The 21,224-nt window shown below is 40.8% G+C and overlaps 1 protein-coding gene across 1 annotated transcript; it reads right to left on the minus strand.

The window, feature by feature from the left end:
* Window positions 1-876: 876 nt before the first annotated feature.
* LOC141512997 (chitinase-3-like protein 1) lies at window positions 877-16,087 on the minus strand. The gene is made up of 10 exons (XM_074222409.1): window positions 15,851-16,087; window positions 15,314-15,343; window positions 11,480-11,681; window positions 9,964-10,020; window positions 7,890-8,040; window positions 6,783-6,907; window positions 3,074-3,188; window positions 2,626-2,808; window positions 1,886-2,002; window positions 877-1,643 (listed from the first exon to the last, which is right to left on the minus strand). Exons 1-10 carry the CDS (start codon window positions 15,873-15,875, stop codon window positions 1,506-1,508), a joined length of 1,143 nt encoding a protein of 380 aa, XP_074078510.1. The 5' UTR covers window positions 15,876-16,087; the 3' UTR covers window positions 877-1,505.
* Window positions 16,088-21,224: the final 5,137 nt, after the last annotated feature.

Consider the following 21,224-nt stretch of genomic DNA (forward strand, 5'->3'; position numbering starts at 1 on the left):
GGACTTCAAAAAGTCTTGAGAGTCTAGGGTGCTTCAGGGAGAGCAGGAAGATGGACATGTATACTCTACAAGCTAGAAGAATCCTTACAATCATGGAAGGTCTGAAATCAGTTTGAGGAGTGAAAGGGAACAGGGACATATACTTAGAGAAAGGAATATGACACTAGAACATAGGGAAAGCAGGGAAATGTGGTGGTTTCCCCTGTACTCCATGATGGAATCCTGGAATTGGAATCATATAACCCCCAGATCAAAGCTCAGCTCCCATTAGTGATGCCAACTTGGGTAAGTCACTTGAGTGCTGAAACTTGGATTTCTCATAGAAAAGGAGATACTTGGCTCGAGCAGAGGATCTCTTGGGACTCAAAATAACAGAATCCAAGGATCTGAGATTTGGAAGGGATCACTTTCTTCAGTGGCTATCTACTGGAACCATAACCTGTTCAATTAATCGTATATTTAGCCTCTGTTGGAAGATGCCAAGAAGAAACAAACCCACCAACCCTCAGGGTATCCCATTACAATTTGTAGGGTTTTTTTAAGTAAGGCAAATGGGGTTAAGTGTCTTGCCCACGGCCACACAGCTAGGTAATTATTAAGTGTCTGAGGCTGGGTTTGAACTCAGGCACTCCTGACTCCCGGGCTGGTGCTCTATCCACTTGCACCACCTAGCCGCCCCTCCCATTTCAATTCTTGATAGCTCTTAACTCTACCTTTAACATTCTATGATACTGTGAATCACAGGACCTAGGTACTAGGCCCATCCAGCAGTTGGTATTATTTCTCTTTGGGTCAAAGACTGAAATGTGAGTGGGAGGAGAGATGTAGGAGGAATGTTTCAGAAAGGACCAGCAAAGTGGCCTCTGGAAACACAGAGTGAACTGAGGCTCAAGCAGATTTTTGAACTGTTGCCTTTATTCTTCAAATATGGGATTAAGAAAGTCGAAAGGAAGATATTTCAAGGTTAAGGCCAAATCTCTTCCCAAAGGAGAGCAACAAGAAAGATTATGCAGAGTCCTGTGTGATAATCACTCTAGGATAGGGTCCTGGAGTGAGAGTAAGGGTTGCCATTCTAGGTCATTGATTGAATATACATCAGTGATGGGGACTGAAGAATAAGCCCATGGACAGCTCCAGGAAATGGAAATACTTTCAACCTATCATCAAATTTTACCTATTCCCACTTTCCCAGTCTCCTATCCCCTAAAACAGAGAAGGGAAGGGAAGGGAAGGGAAGGGAAGGGAAGGGAAGGGAAGGGAAGAGAAGAGAAGAGAAGAGAAGAGAAGAGAAGAGAAGAGAAGAGAGAAGAGAAGAAAGGGACAGTTGACCTTTAGCAGAGATTTCTTATGCCTATTCCCCAATCCCAGCTCTTATGTGCACAAGGGGTTAAAGAGATGATGGTAGTGGTATGTAGGTATGTGGCGGGGGGAGGACTATACTTGAATCCTGGTGCCAGACTAGAAACATAAAGGATAGGAGAGAGGGAAGGATGATAAACTGGGGTCTAAGGAGAGAAGAGAACATCCTTGATGGCTCCTGTCAGAGAAAAGGGCTTCTGCTTGCAGAAAGTGCCCTGGAAGTCATCCAAGTCAAGGGCCCACACCATGGCTCCTGCCAGTTGAGAGGTCTTCAAGAACTGTACCTAGCAGAGCAGATGAAACAATGGACAGATTTAGATTTCCTAGAGGACATATGTGTGTGTGTGTGTGTGTGTGTGTGTGTGTGTGTGTGTGTGTGTACATTGTACTGTTTACAATGTCAAATGAAGAGGTGGCAGGAACTTGAGTCCTTGGAGACTCAGCCCCATGGTCTCCCACCCTGGAATAGGGGGTGTTGTCTTTCCTTCCCCTCCCTCCAACCTAGGCCCACCAAAGGAGCTCTTACCTTTGATTTGACACTTTCCTGATCCTCATATCCTACCCATTGGTTGCCTTTTGTGGCATAGGGGACCTTTTGTTCCAAAATCTGCTTAACAGTGGCCCCATAGAGGAATTCACAGACCTAAAAAGGGAAAAAAAAAAGAAAAGAGGAGGTATTGGTTGAGAATTTCCTCAACTGTCTGTCCCCTATTCTCAATCCCCTACTTTTCTGGTTCTCATTTCTCCATGCAGGAACACTCAGATTTGGTTCATCCATGAGATCTAGATTAACTTCCATGCAAAATAAAATGCAAAGTGCCATAGGGGAGTATTCTGAACTGAATGCTGCAACAGATTATGGGTCCTTCTCTAGTATGGAGGTTGGAATGGAGGGAACAGGTGACATTTATCATTCAATCAATAAACATGTTTACTATGAGCCAGGAACTGTGCAAAATGAAGAAGACATAAAGACTAAAATTAAAATCTCTGTCTACAAGGAACTTATATGGAGAAGACCACATGTGCACATAATACAGGTTGAGTCTAATAAGGCTGGAAAGGTAGATTGGGGCTATGTGAGAAAGGACTTTAACCCCTTACCATAACTAACTCTCACCTATAAGAAAGTTTTCTACCCTTATTCCCGCTTCCCATCAGATGTACCAGATATGATAAAGAAGATGAAGATTGGAAAAGGTTAACAGGGAGCCATAGGGAAGGAGACTTCTCCCTTCTTTACCAAGGGCCCTTAATTTTGATTACCTCATAATAGGCCAGGATCCCTGACATCTTGGTATAGAGTCCTGGAGTCCCACCTCCCACAGTTGCTGCTCCAACTTCAGAGTCTGAGGAGGCTAGAGTGAATGTATTCCCAAAGGTTGGGATACCCATGACCAATTTGCTCGGTGGAGCCCCCCTTGACAGTACATACTTTACAGCATATCTCTGGGGAAGAAAGGAAAGAATATCATTAAAATTTACCTGGCTAGGAGGAAAGTGAGGCCTAGTGGTTTATGCAAAATCATAATCTGGGGTTTTCACCTAGGTCATCTGATTTCAAATGTATTGCCTTCTCTATTATAATGTTGCCAATCCTGTGCATTAGCTTAATGACCCCCAGGGAATTCTCCAGTACCTTATGCTGTCCTACCAACCTATTTCCATCTTTTCAATGAACCTCTTTTTTTCCCCAACCTTAAGTGATACTCACCACATTGCTGTAGCTATTACCCTTCTTTCCTTTGTACAGGGGGCTGTGATGTCCTGTGGTCTTTTCCCAGGCTCCATGGAAGTTATAAGTCATGAAATTGATAAAATCCAAGTACCTGTAGCAACCATAGGGTTGCCGGGGAGGGAAGGGAGCCACTAGTAACCATCATTTTCAGTGCCATCATCACCAGGTTTTAGCAAAACTCATGTTCTACTGAGAGGTAAGATGGAGCAAAGATGTTAACTGACTCTACAGGTGCAGACAAATTTTGTGAATCTCTATGGCCAACAAATTCATCATCCTTTAGTTAACCTGGTAAAGAACTTCTCTGATTTTGATTTAATTCTATAAACGTTTATTAAGCTCCTACTATATTCTAGGTGCAAGAGATCAATCAGTTAATCATAAACATTTATTAAGTGCTAATCCTGTGCTCCCTGCTTGGAATTTAAAGAAAAGGTAACAAACAAAACAGTCCCTGCCCTCCAGTGGCTTTTTTTTTTGAGTGAAACTCTACCTATTCATTTAAGCAACTACATCTGTACCTAGCATTTCTGTAGTGCATTAAAGCCTTAGACATAGGTTATATTATTAGGTGGACAGGCTAGCATTAGTGTCTGGGGGATCAGGAAAAGCCTCATTTAATAGGTAATATGAGTTGGGTCTAGCTAATTTTCCAGCCACAGATATGTAACCACTTCCCTTGCCCATATCCCTAAAGCTTTTTGAGGTTGGTTGAATCTTCAGGAAGCCAAAGCCTAGATGAGGTATTGGAGGAGGATGGTAATAGAAGTTCAGAGAACAGAAGGAAACCCCTACTTAATCAATGCAATCTATTTCCAGATACCTATCTGGGAGATTTCTGATCTACTTCTCTAACCCTGTGATGAGTGGAGGCTTAGGGAATGGTAAATTCATTTTAGTATATGAACTGGGAGGCTATAAGTCTCAGAGCTCTTTTGCAGGGGATAGAGGTCCCAGGATTGTATCTCTAACCCTGTAGTCTCCTCCAGAAGTATGGATGAAGAAGAGTCACATGAAGGTGGCAGGAAAAGGTGAAAAGAAGTGATGTTATTTTCACTTGTATAATGATACTCCTACAGCACTCCTACAGCTCTATACATAAACTAATTCGATTTCCTATGATAAGTAGTCATATTTGCTATGATTAGTTTTTTTTTAATCCCAATTGGGGGGAAGAAACTAAATCAATTGATCAAATGGATTTTAAATGTCCATGATCTCTATCCATTTCTTTAATTTTAGTGTGGTGTTCCAAGCTCTTCATAATCTCACCTATCCAGGTTTCTTACATTTGACTTCCCTCCATCATATTCTGATCTAGAGACATTGGTCTCCTGGTGAATAGCAAACTCCATCTCCTGATAGGAATCCTCTAGGGATATTCCCCCCCTTGCCTTGAATTCTCTGCCTAAATATGTCAGCCTCCTGGCTTTTCTGGCTTAAAGTCCCAGCTAAAATCCCATGTTTCAAGAAGCCTTTCCCCAAGCTTCATAATGCTAGTGCCTTTGCTTGTCAATGATATCCAATTTGCCTGTATAAATCTTATTTGTTCATAATTATTCTTTCCTCTGTTAGAATGTGAACTTTCCCAGAGCAGGAATTATCTTTTGCCTTTCTTTGTCTCTCCAGCTCTTATAGCAGTGTGTGTGGAACATAGGAGGGGCTTAATAAATATCGATTTGTTATAAATGACTCACTAGCATTTGCAAGAGGGGATGGAGTGAATAGGTTGAACAATGAATACTTGAATGTTTAATGATAAATGTTGTGTTGAAATCCACTTACCCATTCATTACTTCTTGGTACTTCTTTCCTGAATTATTATATACATTATATCATCTATATGATTACATGTCTTTAAAAAGATTTTAATTGATTTTTCAGCTTCCACTCTCCCTTTTTCCTGCCTAATTTCCATACAGCTGTCAAAATAATCTTCTTAAGAAAACTTCTGGCCATGTCACTTCCTTGCTCAAAAACCTCAGATGGCTCCTGATTGCCTACCAGTTAAGGCCCTACATAGTTTTTCTTTCCAAATTTATCTCAAATAACCTTCCTTCATCTATTCACTATTTTAATCAAAATAGGCCTAGAGCCACACCCCCCCCAACCTCAAACTTCTTCTTTTTCCCTCCCTCTACTGGACAGCCACGCAAATTTTCTCCATGAGTAGAAAGTTCTCCCTCTTCAATTCCACTATCTGGTATTAAAGGCAATCCTTATGAAAATGTAAGTTTCTCCCAGTGATGAAAAACTACAGAGAAGTGATGGCTTCAAGGAAGAAAAAGAGATGCATATTTTGGGATATGGTCAAAACATGGTCAATACAAGGTTTTTTTTTGCTTTTGCCATATAATGCATATCTGCTACAAAAGTTTTGCTTTTATTTATTTATTTCTCAGTGGGTCAGAGGAGAAAGGAGGAAAAAACCATTCCTTGATAGCTGAAAAACTTTGATTTAAAAATTCCCAATTACAACTCACCTACAAAAAAAGGATATAAACTCTCCAATGATTACATCATATAAATAGAAATAACAAACACAAAAGAACTGAAAATGATTGTTTGGAAATTATGATAATCAAAGAAGAGATATGAGAAAACATACCTCTGCCCAAACTTCTTTGCAGAGGTGCGTAAGGCACATATAAATTGTCTTTTTTTAATGTATTTATTGGCTTGGGTGATTCCACCCCCACTTAATCTTTGCCTTTTTAAAAAAAAATTCCTTTTTATGAGGGATGGCTCTCTGAGAGAGAAGAGAGGGAGAGCTACAGGAGGAAATCTGAACTTTCTGAAAACAAAAAATATCAATAAGATCTATTTTTAAGAAAATGTCTTGAGTGTAGGAACCATGTTTTTGTCCCCCCTTTTTGATCTTCTCAGAGCTTAGCATAAGGCTTGAAACACAGTAAGCACTTAATAATAGAATCTTGTTAATTGACTGACTAATCCCTCCAAGTAGTTAATGCTCTCATTCTTTCTCCTCAAATTACCTTGTTTTATTTTCTGTGTACATATTGTACCTGTCCACTCAGAAGTACTGAGGTTCTTTAAAAGCAAAGTTTTCCATCTTTGTATACCTCAAACTAGTGTGTGCACATAGTAGGCACTTAATAGATGTCTGCTGAACTGGAATGAAAAGATTGAGGAAAGAAATTCCTATCCTTGAAAACTGCATTTTTTTTTATCTTGCCTCAACCTTCCCAGATGGGAGGGAATGTAGAAAAGGGTTCAGTAAACTTCAAAGCTGAGACCATGGTAAAGTATTGGCTTTATTCTCCCAGTGGCAGCCTCCACTCATTCTACCACCATCATTGTTGTGAGGGTTATCATTATTTGTGTAGAATTTGCTTCTTTGTCTTCCCTGATCCTCTTGATACTCCTATGAATAACTGCCTAATGTTTCATCTTCTTCCTCCAATAGGCTATTTCCCAGGACTGGAATATAACTTCTAAGCAAGTAAAGGCACCAATCTCTTTGTGACAGGTGGAGTTACAAAGGTGCTGAAGAGATTAAATGACCATTCCAAGTGGAATTACAGAGCTGAGAATAAAACTCCTGCTTCCTGGTTCATTGCCCTTTCTATTCAATAGCCAAATTGGGCAGGGAAACCAGGGGAGCAGAGATTTGGAAAGGGCAGCTGGGTAAACTGAAATGGGAGACCAAAGAGAGAAGACTCACTCAGAGATCTTGCCGATGTCATAACCTTCATCAAGTTTGACCCTCCCAGCTGGCAGTGCTGCACTGAGCAGAAGTCTCTCCTTTCCAGTTCTCTGAGCTTCTTTGGAGAATTCAGCAGCCATTTCCTAAAAAGGAGATATTCCCCATATAGGTACCCTGCTGGAAGCCTCCCATTCAATCTGCTTTCCTCACTCTCTCAAGACTCTCCCCCTCCCCTGGTCAACCCTGATTGAGGCTTGAGGAAAAAGAACTCCCCATCTGTTCATTCCATCCATTCTTTTTTATTTGAGGTTTTTAACATCAAAATGCAAATGCCAGGAAGGAAGGGAGGGAAGGAGAGAGGAAAGAAGAAAGGAAGGAAAGGATTTATTAAGTACTTATTGGGTGCTTAATGTGCTAAGTACTTTTAAAAATAGTATCTCATTTGTTCATCACAATAGCTCACAAATTAAATGCTAAACTTGAGAGGTAGGTGAGCTAAAGTCAATAAATGAGAGGGGGCAGTATCTCCAACATCTCCTGCCACCTTAAAGCAGAGGGAGAAAGAGCACCTTTCAACACACTGTCTTTTCATGAGATCTACAAGCCTAGACCAAATATCCCTCAGTCTCTAGGTATGCCAGGGCCAACAAACAGATCTGCTCTGTAATATCCAGAAAAAGAGAATTTCTCCTTGTGCCTTCCCTCAATAACTAATCTCTTCTCTCTATTAATGATTTCTATTTATCCTCTATATAACTAGTTAATAAATATTTGTTTCTTTGTTGTCTCTTTCTTTAGGTTGTGAACTCTTTGAGGGAAAGGATGGATTTTTGCCTTTCTTTGTATTTTCAGAGCTTCTCACTGCCTTAAAAATATTTATTGACTGAACTACAGCCTCTCATTCCTGTTCTAGAGTCATTCAACCTATGAAGCCAGAAAGACACCCCCAGTGTCTGCATCTAAATACCATCTACTACAATTTAAGCCTGTTTCCTTTTTTCTGTCCTCAGTAGAAGTTGAGAACAGTTCCAAGAAAGTTACTAAGACACATGTCCTGACCTCCACCAACAACTCTTCCTCACTTTCCCCATTACCTGCCCCTCCAATCTCCTTGGGCTTCCATACCTGAAGCAACAAGGTATAATATTCTTTGTCTTTCTGTCCTGGGTAGAGCCAGGCTAGGTCCAGTCCATCAAAGTTGTGTGTCCTTAGGAATGTTGTGACTGAGTTGATGAAGGTGCTTCGAGTCTCAGCTTGGGATGCCATGTCAGAGAACCTAAAACCGGATCCCCACCCCCTCAACTTATTAGTTCAGTGCAGAAGAGACTGAGAATTCCAGCATGGTAAATGAAAAAAAAATGGTTCTGAACCATTTCTAATCCTAGCTCATCATATGACTCATTCATTAAATAATTGTCCTCACTCATGAGATGAATGTGGACAAGTCACTTTCCTCTATGGGCTTTAGTTTCCTGTTCTTTAAATAAAGGGATGGTAAATAAAGTTTCTTCCCACTCTAGGTTCCTCGATTTAGTTCTGAAAGAGACCTTGGAGTATCGCTAGTTCAATTCCCTCATTTACTGAAGCCTGGAGAGTTTAAAAAATATAACTTAAGTCCACAAAAGTGGAATACAACAAAGGCAGTATATGAAGCTAGATCCTCTGGTTCCAATCCTAGTACATTTTCCACTCTACCATACTACCTCCCCTAATGTTCTATAAATTAAAGACTGTTATAGTCTAAGTCAGGTTTCAGTGGGATTTGAGTAATCTGGAACCACAGAGTACAGATTATCTGATGGTGTGTGTACTTAACACTGAAAAATTTTCCCAACCCTTTGATTCAAGACTCCTCTGTCAAAAGTCTCCAATTACCCATTGCTTGTACGTTTTCTCCCTTCATTTTTTGCCATCTCCTATTCTCATCTTCGAGTCTACCTTTAGATCATATCCACTACCTGGAATTCCATCAAACGTTTTTTCATCCAAATCCTATCCTTCTTCTTCTTCTTCCAAACTCTGCTCTAATCATACCTCCTCCACAATGCCTTCCCTACCTAGACATACCTGGCATGTATCTTGACTATATCCCACAGAACTAGTGACAATGATTGTCTATTTGGTTCATATCCACTCCTTTGACCCTAGGTCTGTGTTTCTCACACCATCTCCCAACTTCAAACATTTTCTTTGGTGGTCCTCCATTCTTCACTCTGATCTCCTGACTTCTGAGGCTTTCTTCAGTTGTCAGCTAAAGTCCCTGAGTTTCTGAAAGAAATCTTTCCCCATCCTCCTTCATCTTTCTCAGTGCCTTTTCCCCCCCTGTTGATTATCTTCAATTTATGCTTTAAATAGCTTATTTATACATAGTTGTTTGCTGTTGACTTCTCCATTAAGCTATGAGTGCTTTGGGACATGGACCATATTTTTTTAATCCCCAGTTCTTATCACTGTGCTCAAAATAAAGTAGGTAAATAAATACTTGCAAACTGACCAACTATCCATTCTGTTCCACCTAGAGAGAGCAGTTGCAAATTCCTTGTCATGCAGAGGATGGATGACTGATAGTCTTAGTTCTTATTAAAAATATTCTTTCTGAGGTGCCAATTGACCCAGATGACCTTTGAAAATCCTTCCAATTCTGACATATTGTGAGATTCCAAGTCCCATAAGAACCTGTTCTACTATTATCCTGACAAGTGTTCAGTCATCAAGCCTTTGCTTGAAGACCTCAGTGATGGAGACTAACCACTTCTCAAAGCTACCCATTACCTTTTGGACAGCATCATTTATTGAGAATTTTTCCTTTCAGTCTAAATCTCTCAATTCTGTCCAATGTACCCTAGCAGAACAACTCTAATGCTTGTTCCTCAAGGTAGGCATTCAGATATCTGAAGACAGTTTATCTACCCTACATCTTTCCTTCTATAGGAAAAATATTCCTAATTCCTTCAACCAATCTTTGGCTAACATGGTTTCCAGTGTCCTCCTTATCTAGATCACTCTCCAGTTAAGTCCTTTTACAGATGAACTGGATTGGAACTGAACACAATACTTCAGATGTGGTCTCATCAGTATGGTTGAGAGCAGGACTACCTGAAGCCTTATCTCCCCACCTTTCTTTCTGTTTTACCTCATGAGTAAAAGAGATGGGGAGTTAGGGGGTAGATGAGACTGTCTAGGGAAGATGAAATCTTACCTCCTGTTACCTATCGTCCATCCACCCACAGACAAGAGGGTCTTCAATTTGGTATTCCTGTGGGGCAATGGAAAAGAAGAATGCAGGGTTGGGTAGAAGCTTTCAGATATATTCTTGCATAGTCATCTCTCTAGGATGCTCTAGAAGGAATTTTTGGTCTTTGAGAGGTTAGACAAGAAGGCATCTAAATTCCTTCTGTTTCAAAGATTCACTTTTTCTAGAGGGTCCTTAGATCCCTTTCAATTGTTAAGACCTTAATAAAGAATGAATAGATTATTTTATTTAAATCATTTAATTTAAATCATAAAATTTCATTTTACAGGTGAGAAAACTGAGTCCTTAGACACACTTAGTAAGAGGCCTCATAGAATCAAAGATCTAGAATTAGAGGGATCTCAGAGATTATTTAATCCAACTCCATCATTTTTCAGATGAAGTAACTGAGGTCAAATAAATGACTTGGCCAAAGTCACACAGGTTGGCAAATGTCAGAGGCAGAATTTGAACCTAGGGTCTGTCTGGCTGAAGAGCTAGTGCTCTTACCATTATATCATACTGCTTCATAAAATGTCCAGTTTTAGATTTGTCAAGAGCAAGGAGCAGCTGAAGACCACTGGGGTTTATAGGATTTAAAGGTCATCTGGTCCAACTTCTTCATTTGACAGAGAAAAAGCTTTTCAATGACTTGTCTAAGATCATTGACCTAGTAAATAGCAAAGCCTGGATTTAATCTTATGTGGTATTTGAACTCATTTTAGAGACAGCTCCCTCTATCTACAGTAACCCTTTCTGTTGCATGCTATGAAGGAGGACTTAATATGACTGCAGTAGGATCATGGTACTCTGGAACCAAAGACCCATCTGATCAGTTCTTTGCCTTCAAGAACATCTTCTATTGTCTATAAGATGCTGATCTTACAGAACTGGGAGTTTGTCCATTGAGGATAAATCATCCCTATAGTCAAGAGGGAATGCTCCTGAAGAGATGTTTGGGGTTTGGCTTCCAGAGAAGCAGTCAATCTTCTTCAGGTCCACTCTATCTCCATTCCACTTTGATCCTGAATGTAATGTGGCAGGAAGTACAATGAGTTTTTAGTCATATGGCCTTCTCTTGAATCCTAGTTCTGCTATTTACTATTTACATATGTGACCTTGGCCAAGTTACCTGTCTTTAGGTCTTAGTTTCCTTAATTGTAAAATGAAGAATCTAGAAAGTTGATTGTTAAAGTTTCTTGTAGTTATAAATCCTCTACTCCTCAGACTCCAGTGACAATATGACAAGCTTCACAAACTTTGTTCTGAGACGTCCCTTCCTGATCTTCTCTTTGCCTCCATAGGACTCTGCAGATCAAGCTTTAGAGAGTTGGAATTATCAGCCATGAGAATCTACTTATGTACTTATGTACATTTGTTTGGCCAGTTGGTAAAAAAGTTGTCCCACCCTGGTTACAATTATCTCTTGTCTCTGTTCTTTGTTTAGTCTCAGTCAGGAAAAATAAAAGAAGACAGGCCTCACCTTTGTTTGAGATCATTTAGAGATCCATAGAGTGTCACATCATTCCATTCCCAGGTGTCAATCTGATTATTGCTTATATTGGCAAAGCTATAGATGATGTGGGTACACAAGTTGGCATCAATGTTTTCTGGAAGACATGAGGCATCTCCATCTCGGTACTGGGACCAGCTGGTATAGTAGCAGACCAACTTGTAAGCATAGCCTAAGAGAAGAAGGGCAGAAGCAGGTGTGAGAATGGTGACCATGAGTCACTATTCTGAATATTCTGTGAAAAAAAATTGATAGAATTTTGAGGGTGGATGGGGGCATAACTAAAGAGAGGAAGGGATATGGTCCCTAATCTTATTCCTAGGCTGGTAGGAAAGTTATAACTCTCATCCTCAAGGAGATGCTAAGCTAATAGGGTCTAATTCTTGAATTCTTGCTTTCAGAAACTGCAATGATATTAACTACCCAAATTAAATTAACTGTTAATGTTGTTGTTATCGTTCAGTCATTCAGTCATGTCCAACTCCATGTGGCCTCATGAACTTGGCAAAGATATTGGAATGGTTTTGCCAATTACTTTTAGCTGAAGTAAATAGGAGTTAAGTGCCTTGCCCATGATCTAACAAGTGTCTGAGGCTGGATTTGAATTCATCTTCCTGACTCCAGGCCTGGTGCTCTATCCATTGTACCATTTAGCTGCCCCTGTTGACAATATTATTACCCTCCCAAAAAGCTATGGAGAAGACAATCAATTACTAATGTACCCTAGATTGGTGAACAATACATTTTCACAATCACATAACTGAATAAACAGCATAAAAAATGCAAGATTTTGCCATATTTGTTACTTGTTCTAAGCAATGCAGTAAACTAAAATTCAACATAATGTTCTTCCTCCACTAAAGTATCATACATGCCAAAAGCATACAAAAATTTTCAATAAATTCAACATAAATGACTTCATTCATCTCTAAGTATAAGGAGTTAAATGAGGAGAAAATTTCATAAACAGAGTACCAAAGAAATATGAACCAAGGGAAATACAGACCAAGTGTGGAACAAAGAGGGCATTAAATGAGTTCACTTAAGGAAAACTGGGAAGCAGAAAGTTTTGAGTTAAGTTTTAAAAGGGAGGACCCACATTAATTGATTGAGAAAGGCATTTTACAAAATAGGAACAAAGGAAGACAGATACTTTCATTGTTTCAGCAAGCATTTATCAAATACTTGCTTCACTCTAGGAACTATAATAAATGCTGGGAGACAAAGCCAAAATAAAACTAGTCCCTGTTCCCAAGAAACTTAAATTGAATTGGTCAGAAGCAACTGTTCCACAGATTAGAAACTGCAAAATATCAGAAAGGGAAGGAAGCATAAGCATCTGGAAAGATTAAGCATGACCTTGTTGGTAGGGTGCATCTGAGGCAAGCCATGAAGGAAGCTAGGGAGACCAAGAGATGGCAGGAAGGAGGGAGAGCATGTCAGCATCTGCAGAAGCATGAGATTATCTATGATAAACTGTGTCAAGGCTCAGTATGCAGACCAGTTTAGCTGGATTGTGGCATTCATGAAATAGAGTTATGTTCAATAAGTCTGAAAAGAAGCAACTTGTAAAAGACTTTGAGTCAAAAGAAATAATTAGAATTTCAGTGAATCCAGCAAGCATGCAATATGTCTTAAGTGCCTATGTGACAGATGATAGGAAGCTTTTGGCATCTTGAATGTTAATGATATGGTTGGAACAATCTCGTAGGAGTGAAATATAAATTTAACAATTATTTAGAAGATGAATTGGAGAAGCAAGAGACTTGAGATAGGTTGGGAAGCTATTGCAATTGTTCAAATGAGAGGCCCTGAGTCTGTGAACTAAAGGGGGATGGCCATATGAATGGAAATAAGCCATATGAAAGTACAATTAACCAACCAATTAGATATAAGAAGTGAAGGAACAGAGAAAATTTGAGGATGACTATGAGCTTGCAAACCTCAGTAACTAGAAGGATGATGATGTCCTCAAGACAAAGAAATCAAGAAGAAGAGGTATTTAAGAGGGAAAATAATTCATACTGTTTTGAACATGTTAAATTTGAGGCAATTTTGAGGTAGTTTTGTGGCTCAGTGGGTAAAATTGCTGGCCTTGACATCAGGAATCCTACCTTAGAAACGTACTGACCAAATTACTAAAACTTTCTCTCTCTCTTTCTCAGTTTCCTCATCTGTAAAAACAAGGATAATAATTGCACCTATCCCCCCTCCCAGGGTTATTATGAGGGCAAAGTGAGATAATAATTGTAAAAAACTTTGCCAACCTCAAAGCTTTATTGTTATTATTTGATGACTAGAGGACATTCAGCTTGAAATGTCCAAAAAGCAGTTAGTGATATGGGACAATAATTCTCTAGAGAAACTAGGACTGCCTTCATAGATCTTTGGATCCTCTGCATGAAAAAAGATAGTTGAAGAGATCTTGAAGAGAAAGTATTAAGAGAGATGTGGAAAAGCACACTATAGAATCATGGGTACACTCACACATTGGGGATGGGACAAAGACAATGATCTTGTAAAGGAGGTATATCCAGACATGGAGGAAGGAACCAAGGCACCAGGGCCATGAAAACCCAGGGAAGAGAATATATTTTGGAGGAGGGTTTGGTCAATTGTAGAGTGATGTTGAGAGGGCCATGTTTGGTGGTCCATACTTGCAATTTCTAACCACTTGGGAAGTTGAAAATGGTGAATTACTTGAGCTTGAAAATTCTGAACTTCTGCAGACTGAGTCAATCAGATGTCTGCACTAAATTTGGCACCAATGTGGGGAACGGCTAGAAGCAAGGGACTGAACCTGTGCAAGTTGGGAAGCAGGGATTGGTCAAGCTCCTAAGATTGTTGTTTTTGATGGTATTGGGCCACAAGTAGCTGCTGCACCTTCAGTTCAGGAGATTAGGTGGCTCAATCTCAAGAACAAAACAAAATAACTGCAGCAGAGAGATCAAGAAGGATGAAGAATAAGAAAAATCTTTGGGTTTGGTAATTAAGAGATTATTGTTAAGATAGAAATGGTTGTTTATGATGAATGATGAAAGTAAGTCAGATCAAAAGTGATTTGAAAATATAAAACAAGTGACAAGAGGTAGGTCTTGGCAGATGAGCTCTATTTTTTTTTTTAGTAAAAGTCCTCAGTTGAAAAGGATGAAGAAGGGAGTAGTATATGAAGGGAGAGAAGAGAGAAAAAAGTGGGGAGGAGAAGAAAGAAGAGGAGAAAGAGGAGAGAAGAGAAGGGGAGGAAAGGAGAGAAAAGGGGAGGGAAGAAGAGGAAAGAAGAGGAAAAGATATAAGAGGAAAGGAGAAGGGAGGGGAAGGAGGAAAGAGAAGAGGAGGAGACAGAAGAGAGAAGGGGAGAGGAGGAAAGAAGAAAAGAGGAGAGAGAAAAGGGAAGTAGAGAGAGTAGAGAAGAGTTGTTATAGTGTGAGTTTGTTTGACTAGCATTACTCTCTCCCATATTATGCCATATTATCTTCTGTGAAATCCTCTTTCCTCCACATAAGCTAAAAGACCACCCTTTCCAGTCCTCTGGCTCTAGGTAAGATTGGATCCTAGAGAATGTAAGCCCCTTGAGTGTGAGGAATGTTTTCTTTTTGTGTTTCCCCAGGGCTGAGCACAGTACCTCTAATATAGTAGGTACTCTATAACATGAAGAATTGAATTGAATTGAAAGTCCTTCCCTGAGCTTCTACCCCTGAAACAGAAGAAGATTCCCCGGGACTGAACCCCACTCCCTCACATATATTCACATTTTCTCCTTTTCCCCCCAAATTCTTCTGCAAAGGGATCCCATGTAATACTTACTGTACTGGAACAACACCAAGATGCTGAAACCTGGAAGAAAATAAACCTGCTATCAGAGAAGGAGCTGTTCATCCTGGATTCCACCAGGATATATGCCTAGCTCTCTCCTCTTTTTTTTTTTTTTTTTTTTTACAAGGCGATGGGGTTAAGTGGCTTGCCCAAGGCCACACGGCTAGGTAATTATTAAGTGTCTAAGGCTGGGTTTGAACTCAGGTACTCCTGACTCCAGGGCCGATGCTCTATCCACTGCAACACCTAACCACCCCTAGCCCTCTCCTCTTCACCAAGCCAAGTTGTATGTAGCCATTGTTCCCCGGGGTATCTTTGGAACCCAGCCTTCCAAGTCCTTTCCAGAAAGAAACTTGATCTGGACTCAGCTTTCTGCTTCCCCCTCCTAGCCCCACACCAGTCAGAGCTATCCTTAGACAAGCAGGTGGGAGACTGGGCTTCAGAGATGGCCCCATGGCACACACACACACACACACACACACACACACACACAGAGCAAGCATCCAGGTTTCCAAACTCCTCACAGACCTATCTCAGCTGTTTTCAGACCCATCTTGATGGGAATGCCGGACTCCAGAAAACTGTGGCTGCTGTCTGGGTCTGCTGCCCACTGCCTGTGGTTCTGCTGCCGGTATTTGTGTCTGCTTCCCTGCTGCCTCTATGGTCTCCACAGTTCCTGGCTTCCCTTTTATCTATCTGCATTTGACTCCTGTCCACCCCAAGCCCATCCTTGTTTGTGGGGAATCAAGTCGTTTATAAATAAAGGAACTAGACTTAGTGGTGGTGGCAGAATGCTTTGGGCAAAGAAAGAATGCATTGTGAAATACTGGGGAATTTCATAATCCCCTCTATCTAGCTTTGTTTTTAAGAGTCCTCTAAAGGGTAGAGTCCAATGTAATGAATCTTTTCACTTGCCCTTGCCTCTGGTAATGATCATTACCTCCCTTTCCAAATTCCATCTCTCTACCTTCCCAGAGAACAAACCTCAAGATTTCCCTTTACCAGAGTTAGCCTCATTTCCTGAGATTTTGCCCTGTTTTTCCTCATTCCCTCTCACTGGCCCAGCCCAGGGGTTTTTTCCCAGACTGCTTCCCAGATTAAATTGCTGAAATCCTTCATCTATGCAAGCTTCTCCCAAGTCCCTCAGTCACTTGATTTTTACGTGAATGTAAACAAGCCTAGTGAGATTATCCAGCCTGTAGGTTCCCTGAACAAGGCCCCCATTTTCTCTCCGGTGAGCCTAGGCTTAGTGCCTTCAATTCCCTGACCTACTTGACCAACATTGTTGACACAGGTTGTTGGAAAAGAAACTGGCTTGGGATTCTAAGAGACGGGAAACATGGGCAGGGGTGGTGATGGAAATTACACTGGAGTCTTACTGTTCCCTTTTTTGGGCAGTTTTAGCCAAAGAAAGTGAATATTTCAAAATAATACAGGAATCATCTCTATTCAGTTTGGCAGTCTGCATGGCTTGCTTTGTAGAATAGGTCCCAAAGGCTTTCATGTGATTCTGTGATGCCTTGTTTTTCTCTAAGTTTTGGGGTGCTATCCTCCTTGAGCCAGCCTTTCAACCTCTTGTTTGAGCCCCCACCCAGTGGGGGAGACCAAAACAGTCTGACAAGTGAAATCATAGTATAAGGCATTTAATGAAAATAGAAGAGAAGATAAATTAAAGGTGTTGAATTGAATAAATATACTTCTGTCATATGTCCCTGGGGGAGTGCTAGACTTAGCTTCCTATTGTATGTACACTCTGTTTCCACAACACAGCTTGAGAAGTCAGCCTCAAGGCACAAACAGCTGGGGGGCAGCAGCAGAGTTAAGTGTTATTAGTTTCTCACTATGAGACCATTCTAGAGAGCACTATTGTTTCTCCCAGATATGAGAATCAGATGATCCTTGAAGATCAGGACACAGCTTCCATTCTCTTCTCTTCTCTTCTCTACTCAGTGATCCCCCTACCCTCTCCAACCCTGTCCTTTGCCAGACTTTCCTCAATACCTTTGAAAACATTCACCCTTCCTGGGATATAGTTCCCATAGACTCTAAGTCTATGAACTTAACCCCATCCATCATAGTTTTCTAATACTCTTTTTAATTTGACATACTTCCAGCAAAGGTCCCTGACATTCTGTGAAGGTCTGATCCAGCAAAAACTACAAAGCTGTCATTCCCTGCCCAAATACTTTCTATTTCTCATTGCACACTGGAAATGGGTAGCTCTGCTATCATGAAAAGCACGCAAAACATATAAATTAAGAGACCACCATTCAATAAGCTTTCTATTCTTCTGAATCCTAACTTTTCTTGGATGGACATGTAGAGGGCTGTTGAGTCTTTACATAGTCCTTTCTAGGTCTTGATGGGCCAAGAACTTAATTAGGGAGTTAGAGCAAGCAGAGGAAGGAAGAAGGGAAGGAAGGAAGGAAGAAGGGAAGGAAGGAAGGAAGGAAGGAAGGAAGGAAGGAAAGAAGGAAGGGAGAGAGGAAGAAAGGAAGGGAGGGAGGGAGAAGGAAAAAAGGGAGCAAGGGGAGAAGGGAAGAAAGGAGGAAGGTTGAGAGGAGGGAAGAGGAGGGAGTAAGAGTGAGGAAGGGAGGAAAGGAGGGAGGGAGAGAGGAAAGGAAGGAGGAAGGGAGGAAGGGAAGCAAAAAAGAAAGGAAAAAAGGAAGATTGGACAGACAGACTGAGTACTTCTTACTTATTGTCCACAGACCCTTTCTCTTAGAGTATTTATGTTGGTGGATTTTTGCTTTTTTACTATTCATCTTTGTGTATCTGTGTTGTATGTGTTTATATTTGTGTGGGGAGAGAGAGAGAGATAGAGATAGAGATAGAGAGAGAGAGAGAGAGAGAGAGAGAGAGAGAGAGAGAGAGAGAGAGGCAGGCAGAGGCAAAGAGACAACAGATAGACAGACAGACATAGTAGTCAGATAATCCTCCTTAGATGATTGAGCATTGAATGTCCAACTTCCAACTGGTTGTCCCCTCCTTCGCAGCCCTCCCTCCCTGCACCATCCTGACAAATATGTAAGGACAATGGAGGGTTGGGAGTGGGTGTCTTGGTAGGAAGGTTATCATAGGATGGTGGATGACTCTAGGTGGGCCTGGCCTCTGTGTGGAGTGGCAGATCGAATTCAGGGAGAAACAGGATAGAAAAGCCAAGAACCACCAGTGACTAAATCTTTCTTGGACAGCCAGGATCAACACTTGGACAATTTTCCTACATGACTCTGTATTGTTTCAACTTGTTAAATCAATGGGGCAGTTCTCTGAATTCCCTAAGCTTCCAGTCTTAGCTAAGCCAATCCATTTCCCCATTCCCTGAACCCTCAGTTTGTTTGTTTGTTCCCTATTCACCTGAAAATACCCTCTCTACCCCTCCCAACTGAATCTGTGCTTCTTTTCCAAACCCAGCTCAAATTTCAACTTCTCTAGGAAGCTTCTCCTGATTAACCCCACTTAAGGCTGAGTGCTGTTTACTTATTATCTGCAGGCCTCTCTCAGAGTATTTATATCTTGGTGTACATCTGTTTTTCCACTGTTCTTTGTGTATCTGTGTCGTTTGTGCGTATGTTTGTTTGAGTGTGTGTGTGTGTGTGTGTGTGTGTGTGTGTGTGTGTGTGTGTGTGTGTGAGAGAGAGAGAGAGAGAGAGAGAGAGAGAGAGAGAGAGAGAGAGAGAGAGATGATGATGATGGACAGGCAAAGACAGTGAGAGAGACAGAAATAAAGATGGGGAGGATGGCTTCCCCATCTTTCCCAGAGCTCCTGGGGGATTGTCTCATCAACCTGGAAGCTCTCTGAGTGTAGGAAGGAAGGAAAGATTATTCTTTGTATTTCTGCAAACTGGGGTGAAGGAAAAAACCAATGGATCCCAGATCAAGTGAAGTCAGACCCCTGAGAAAAGGAGGGAAGCAGCAAACTGTTTCCTGGAACTTCTCATACTGAAAAACAAAAGACTTACACTAGTTGGTTTTAAGAATTTGTGGGATCCTGCAGTAAAGATCTTTCCGGTATTGATTGAGGAAGAAAGAAAGGGCAATCACTGAAGGATAACCCATAGTTATTCATGTTCTAAGTAGCCTAATGCATTTTCTGATCTTTACATAAATAAGTAAAACTGTTCTATATTTAAATGCTTATTGTTAGCCCAAGAGGAACTGCAGAGCTCTAGTGGAAAGCTAGAAATAGAGATTGTCGACCTACATCAGTTTGGTTGTTTAGTAAAGATGAACTTCAACATGGTGTAAGTCTCCAGAGTTTGTCCTAATAAGGGACAAGCATTAATATCTAAGAGTTTGGTCTTAAGAAAGAACAAACAGAATTAGGCTAACATACACATTTATTAAAATTTTTTCTAAGGGGGCAACTAGGTGGCACAGTGGATAGAGCACTGGTCCTGGAGTCAGGAGGACCTGAGTTCAAATATGACCTTAGACACTTAATAATTGTGTAGCTATGTGACCTTGGACAAGTCACTTAACCCTATTGCCTTAAATAAATAAAAATTAAAAAAAATTTCTCTAAACTTGTTGATTATGCAGGCATGCAGAGGAGCCTGGCTAGAGAACTGGGTCACCAAATAGGGTTTTTGGAGAGGGATTCTTATAAAATTCCACTATCAGAAGGAGGAATCTGAAAAAGTTGCTTTTGAAGGTTTGTGCATCAAGGAAAACTCTTTAGGCATTCCATTAGGTCCGGAAGGGATGTCCCCTTGCAATTCAGAATCTTTGTGCCTTAACAGGTGAGTTAAAGACTTCCACAAAACATGTGAATCTTCCCCCTTCAGGATGTTGCCATCCAGTGACTGTTTATACAATGGGGAAATCCATAGTTTTCAGTTGTCAACAAGATGTTCCTAGGTCTAGACCCTAATCAACCAATTATCAGAAACTCTCCAGGTTTAAATGTGAACTATGTGAATAGAAATTCAGATTTGAGTCAAAAATTACACATGATACACTGAAATTTCCAGGGAGAGGGGGATGGAGCCTCTGCTGAGAAGCAATAAAAATTGCCCTTGGTTGTCTCTAGGGTCATGAGCAGAACAAATATGTGGGTTCCTGAGCATCAGTCACAGATAGTTGCTCTTTGGATACTTCCATCTGGAAGACCTATAGACATCTGAAACTCAGAGATATGTGCAAATTGAAATTATTCTCTTCCCCATCCCTTCCCCCACCCGCCCATCCTCCCCCTTCCAGACTTTCCTGTTTCTGTCAAAGCACTCTCCTAGATTCCTTAGTTCATAACCTCAACATTATTTTAGACTCTTCACTCTCCCATAACCAACATTTCCAATCAGTGGTCACATCTTGTCTCTATTTATTTTCCAGAGTTCAAATCTGGCCTCAGATATTTACTAGTTGTGTGACCCTGGGCAAGTCACATAACTCTGTTTGCTTCAGTTTCCTCATCTATAAAATGAATTGGAGAAGGAAATAGCAAACTACTCCAGGATCTTTGTTTTTTTTTGCAAGGCAAATGGGGTTAAGTGGCTTGCCCAGGGCCACACAGCTAGGTAATTATTAAGTGTCTGAGACTGGATTTAAACCCAGGTACTCCTGACTACAGGGCCAGTGCTTTATCCACTGCGCCACCTAGCCACCCCTCCAGGATCTTTGTTAAGAAAACCCCAAATGGGGTCATAAAGGGGCAGACATAACTGAAATGACAGTAACAGTGTATGTGATTCCTATATCTACTTGTGATTCCCATACTCTACTAATTCCAATGGCTTCTTATTGCCTCTAGGATCAATACAATGACTCTTTTTGGCTTTAAAGAACCTGGGTCAAGGGTAGCTAGGTGGCTCAGTGGATAGAGTGACTGGTGCCTGGAGATAGGGGATCTGAGTTCAAATTTGACCTCAAATACCTAATAATTGCCTGTATGACCTTGGAC

Source organism: Macrotis lagotis, chromosome 2 (genome assembly GCF_037893015.1).
Source record: "Macrotis lagotis isolate mMagLag1 chromosome 2, bilby.v1.9.chrom.fasta, whole genome shotgun sequence".
NCBI classification, from domain to species: domain Eukaryota; kingdom Metazoa; phylum Chordata; class Mammalia; order Peramelemorphia; family Peramelidae; genus Macrotis; species Macrotis lagotis.

Bases quoted from the DNA above. Each gene is read 5' to 3' on its own strand.
- LOC141512997 (XM_074222409.1), bottom strand. From the start codon at position 15,875: ATGGGTCTGAAAACAGCTGAGATAG. The intron at 10,021-11,479 runs GTGAGGCCTGTC...ATTGCCCCACAG, and splicing joins CTAAATGATCTCAAACAAAG to GAATACCAAATTGAAGACCC. The intron at 2,003-2,625 runs GTAATCAAAATT...TTCCCTTTTTAG, and splicing joins GGATCCTGGCCTATTATGAG to GTCTGTGAATTCCTCTATGG.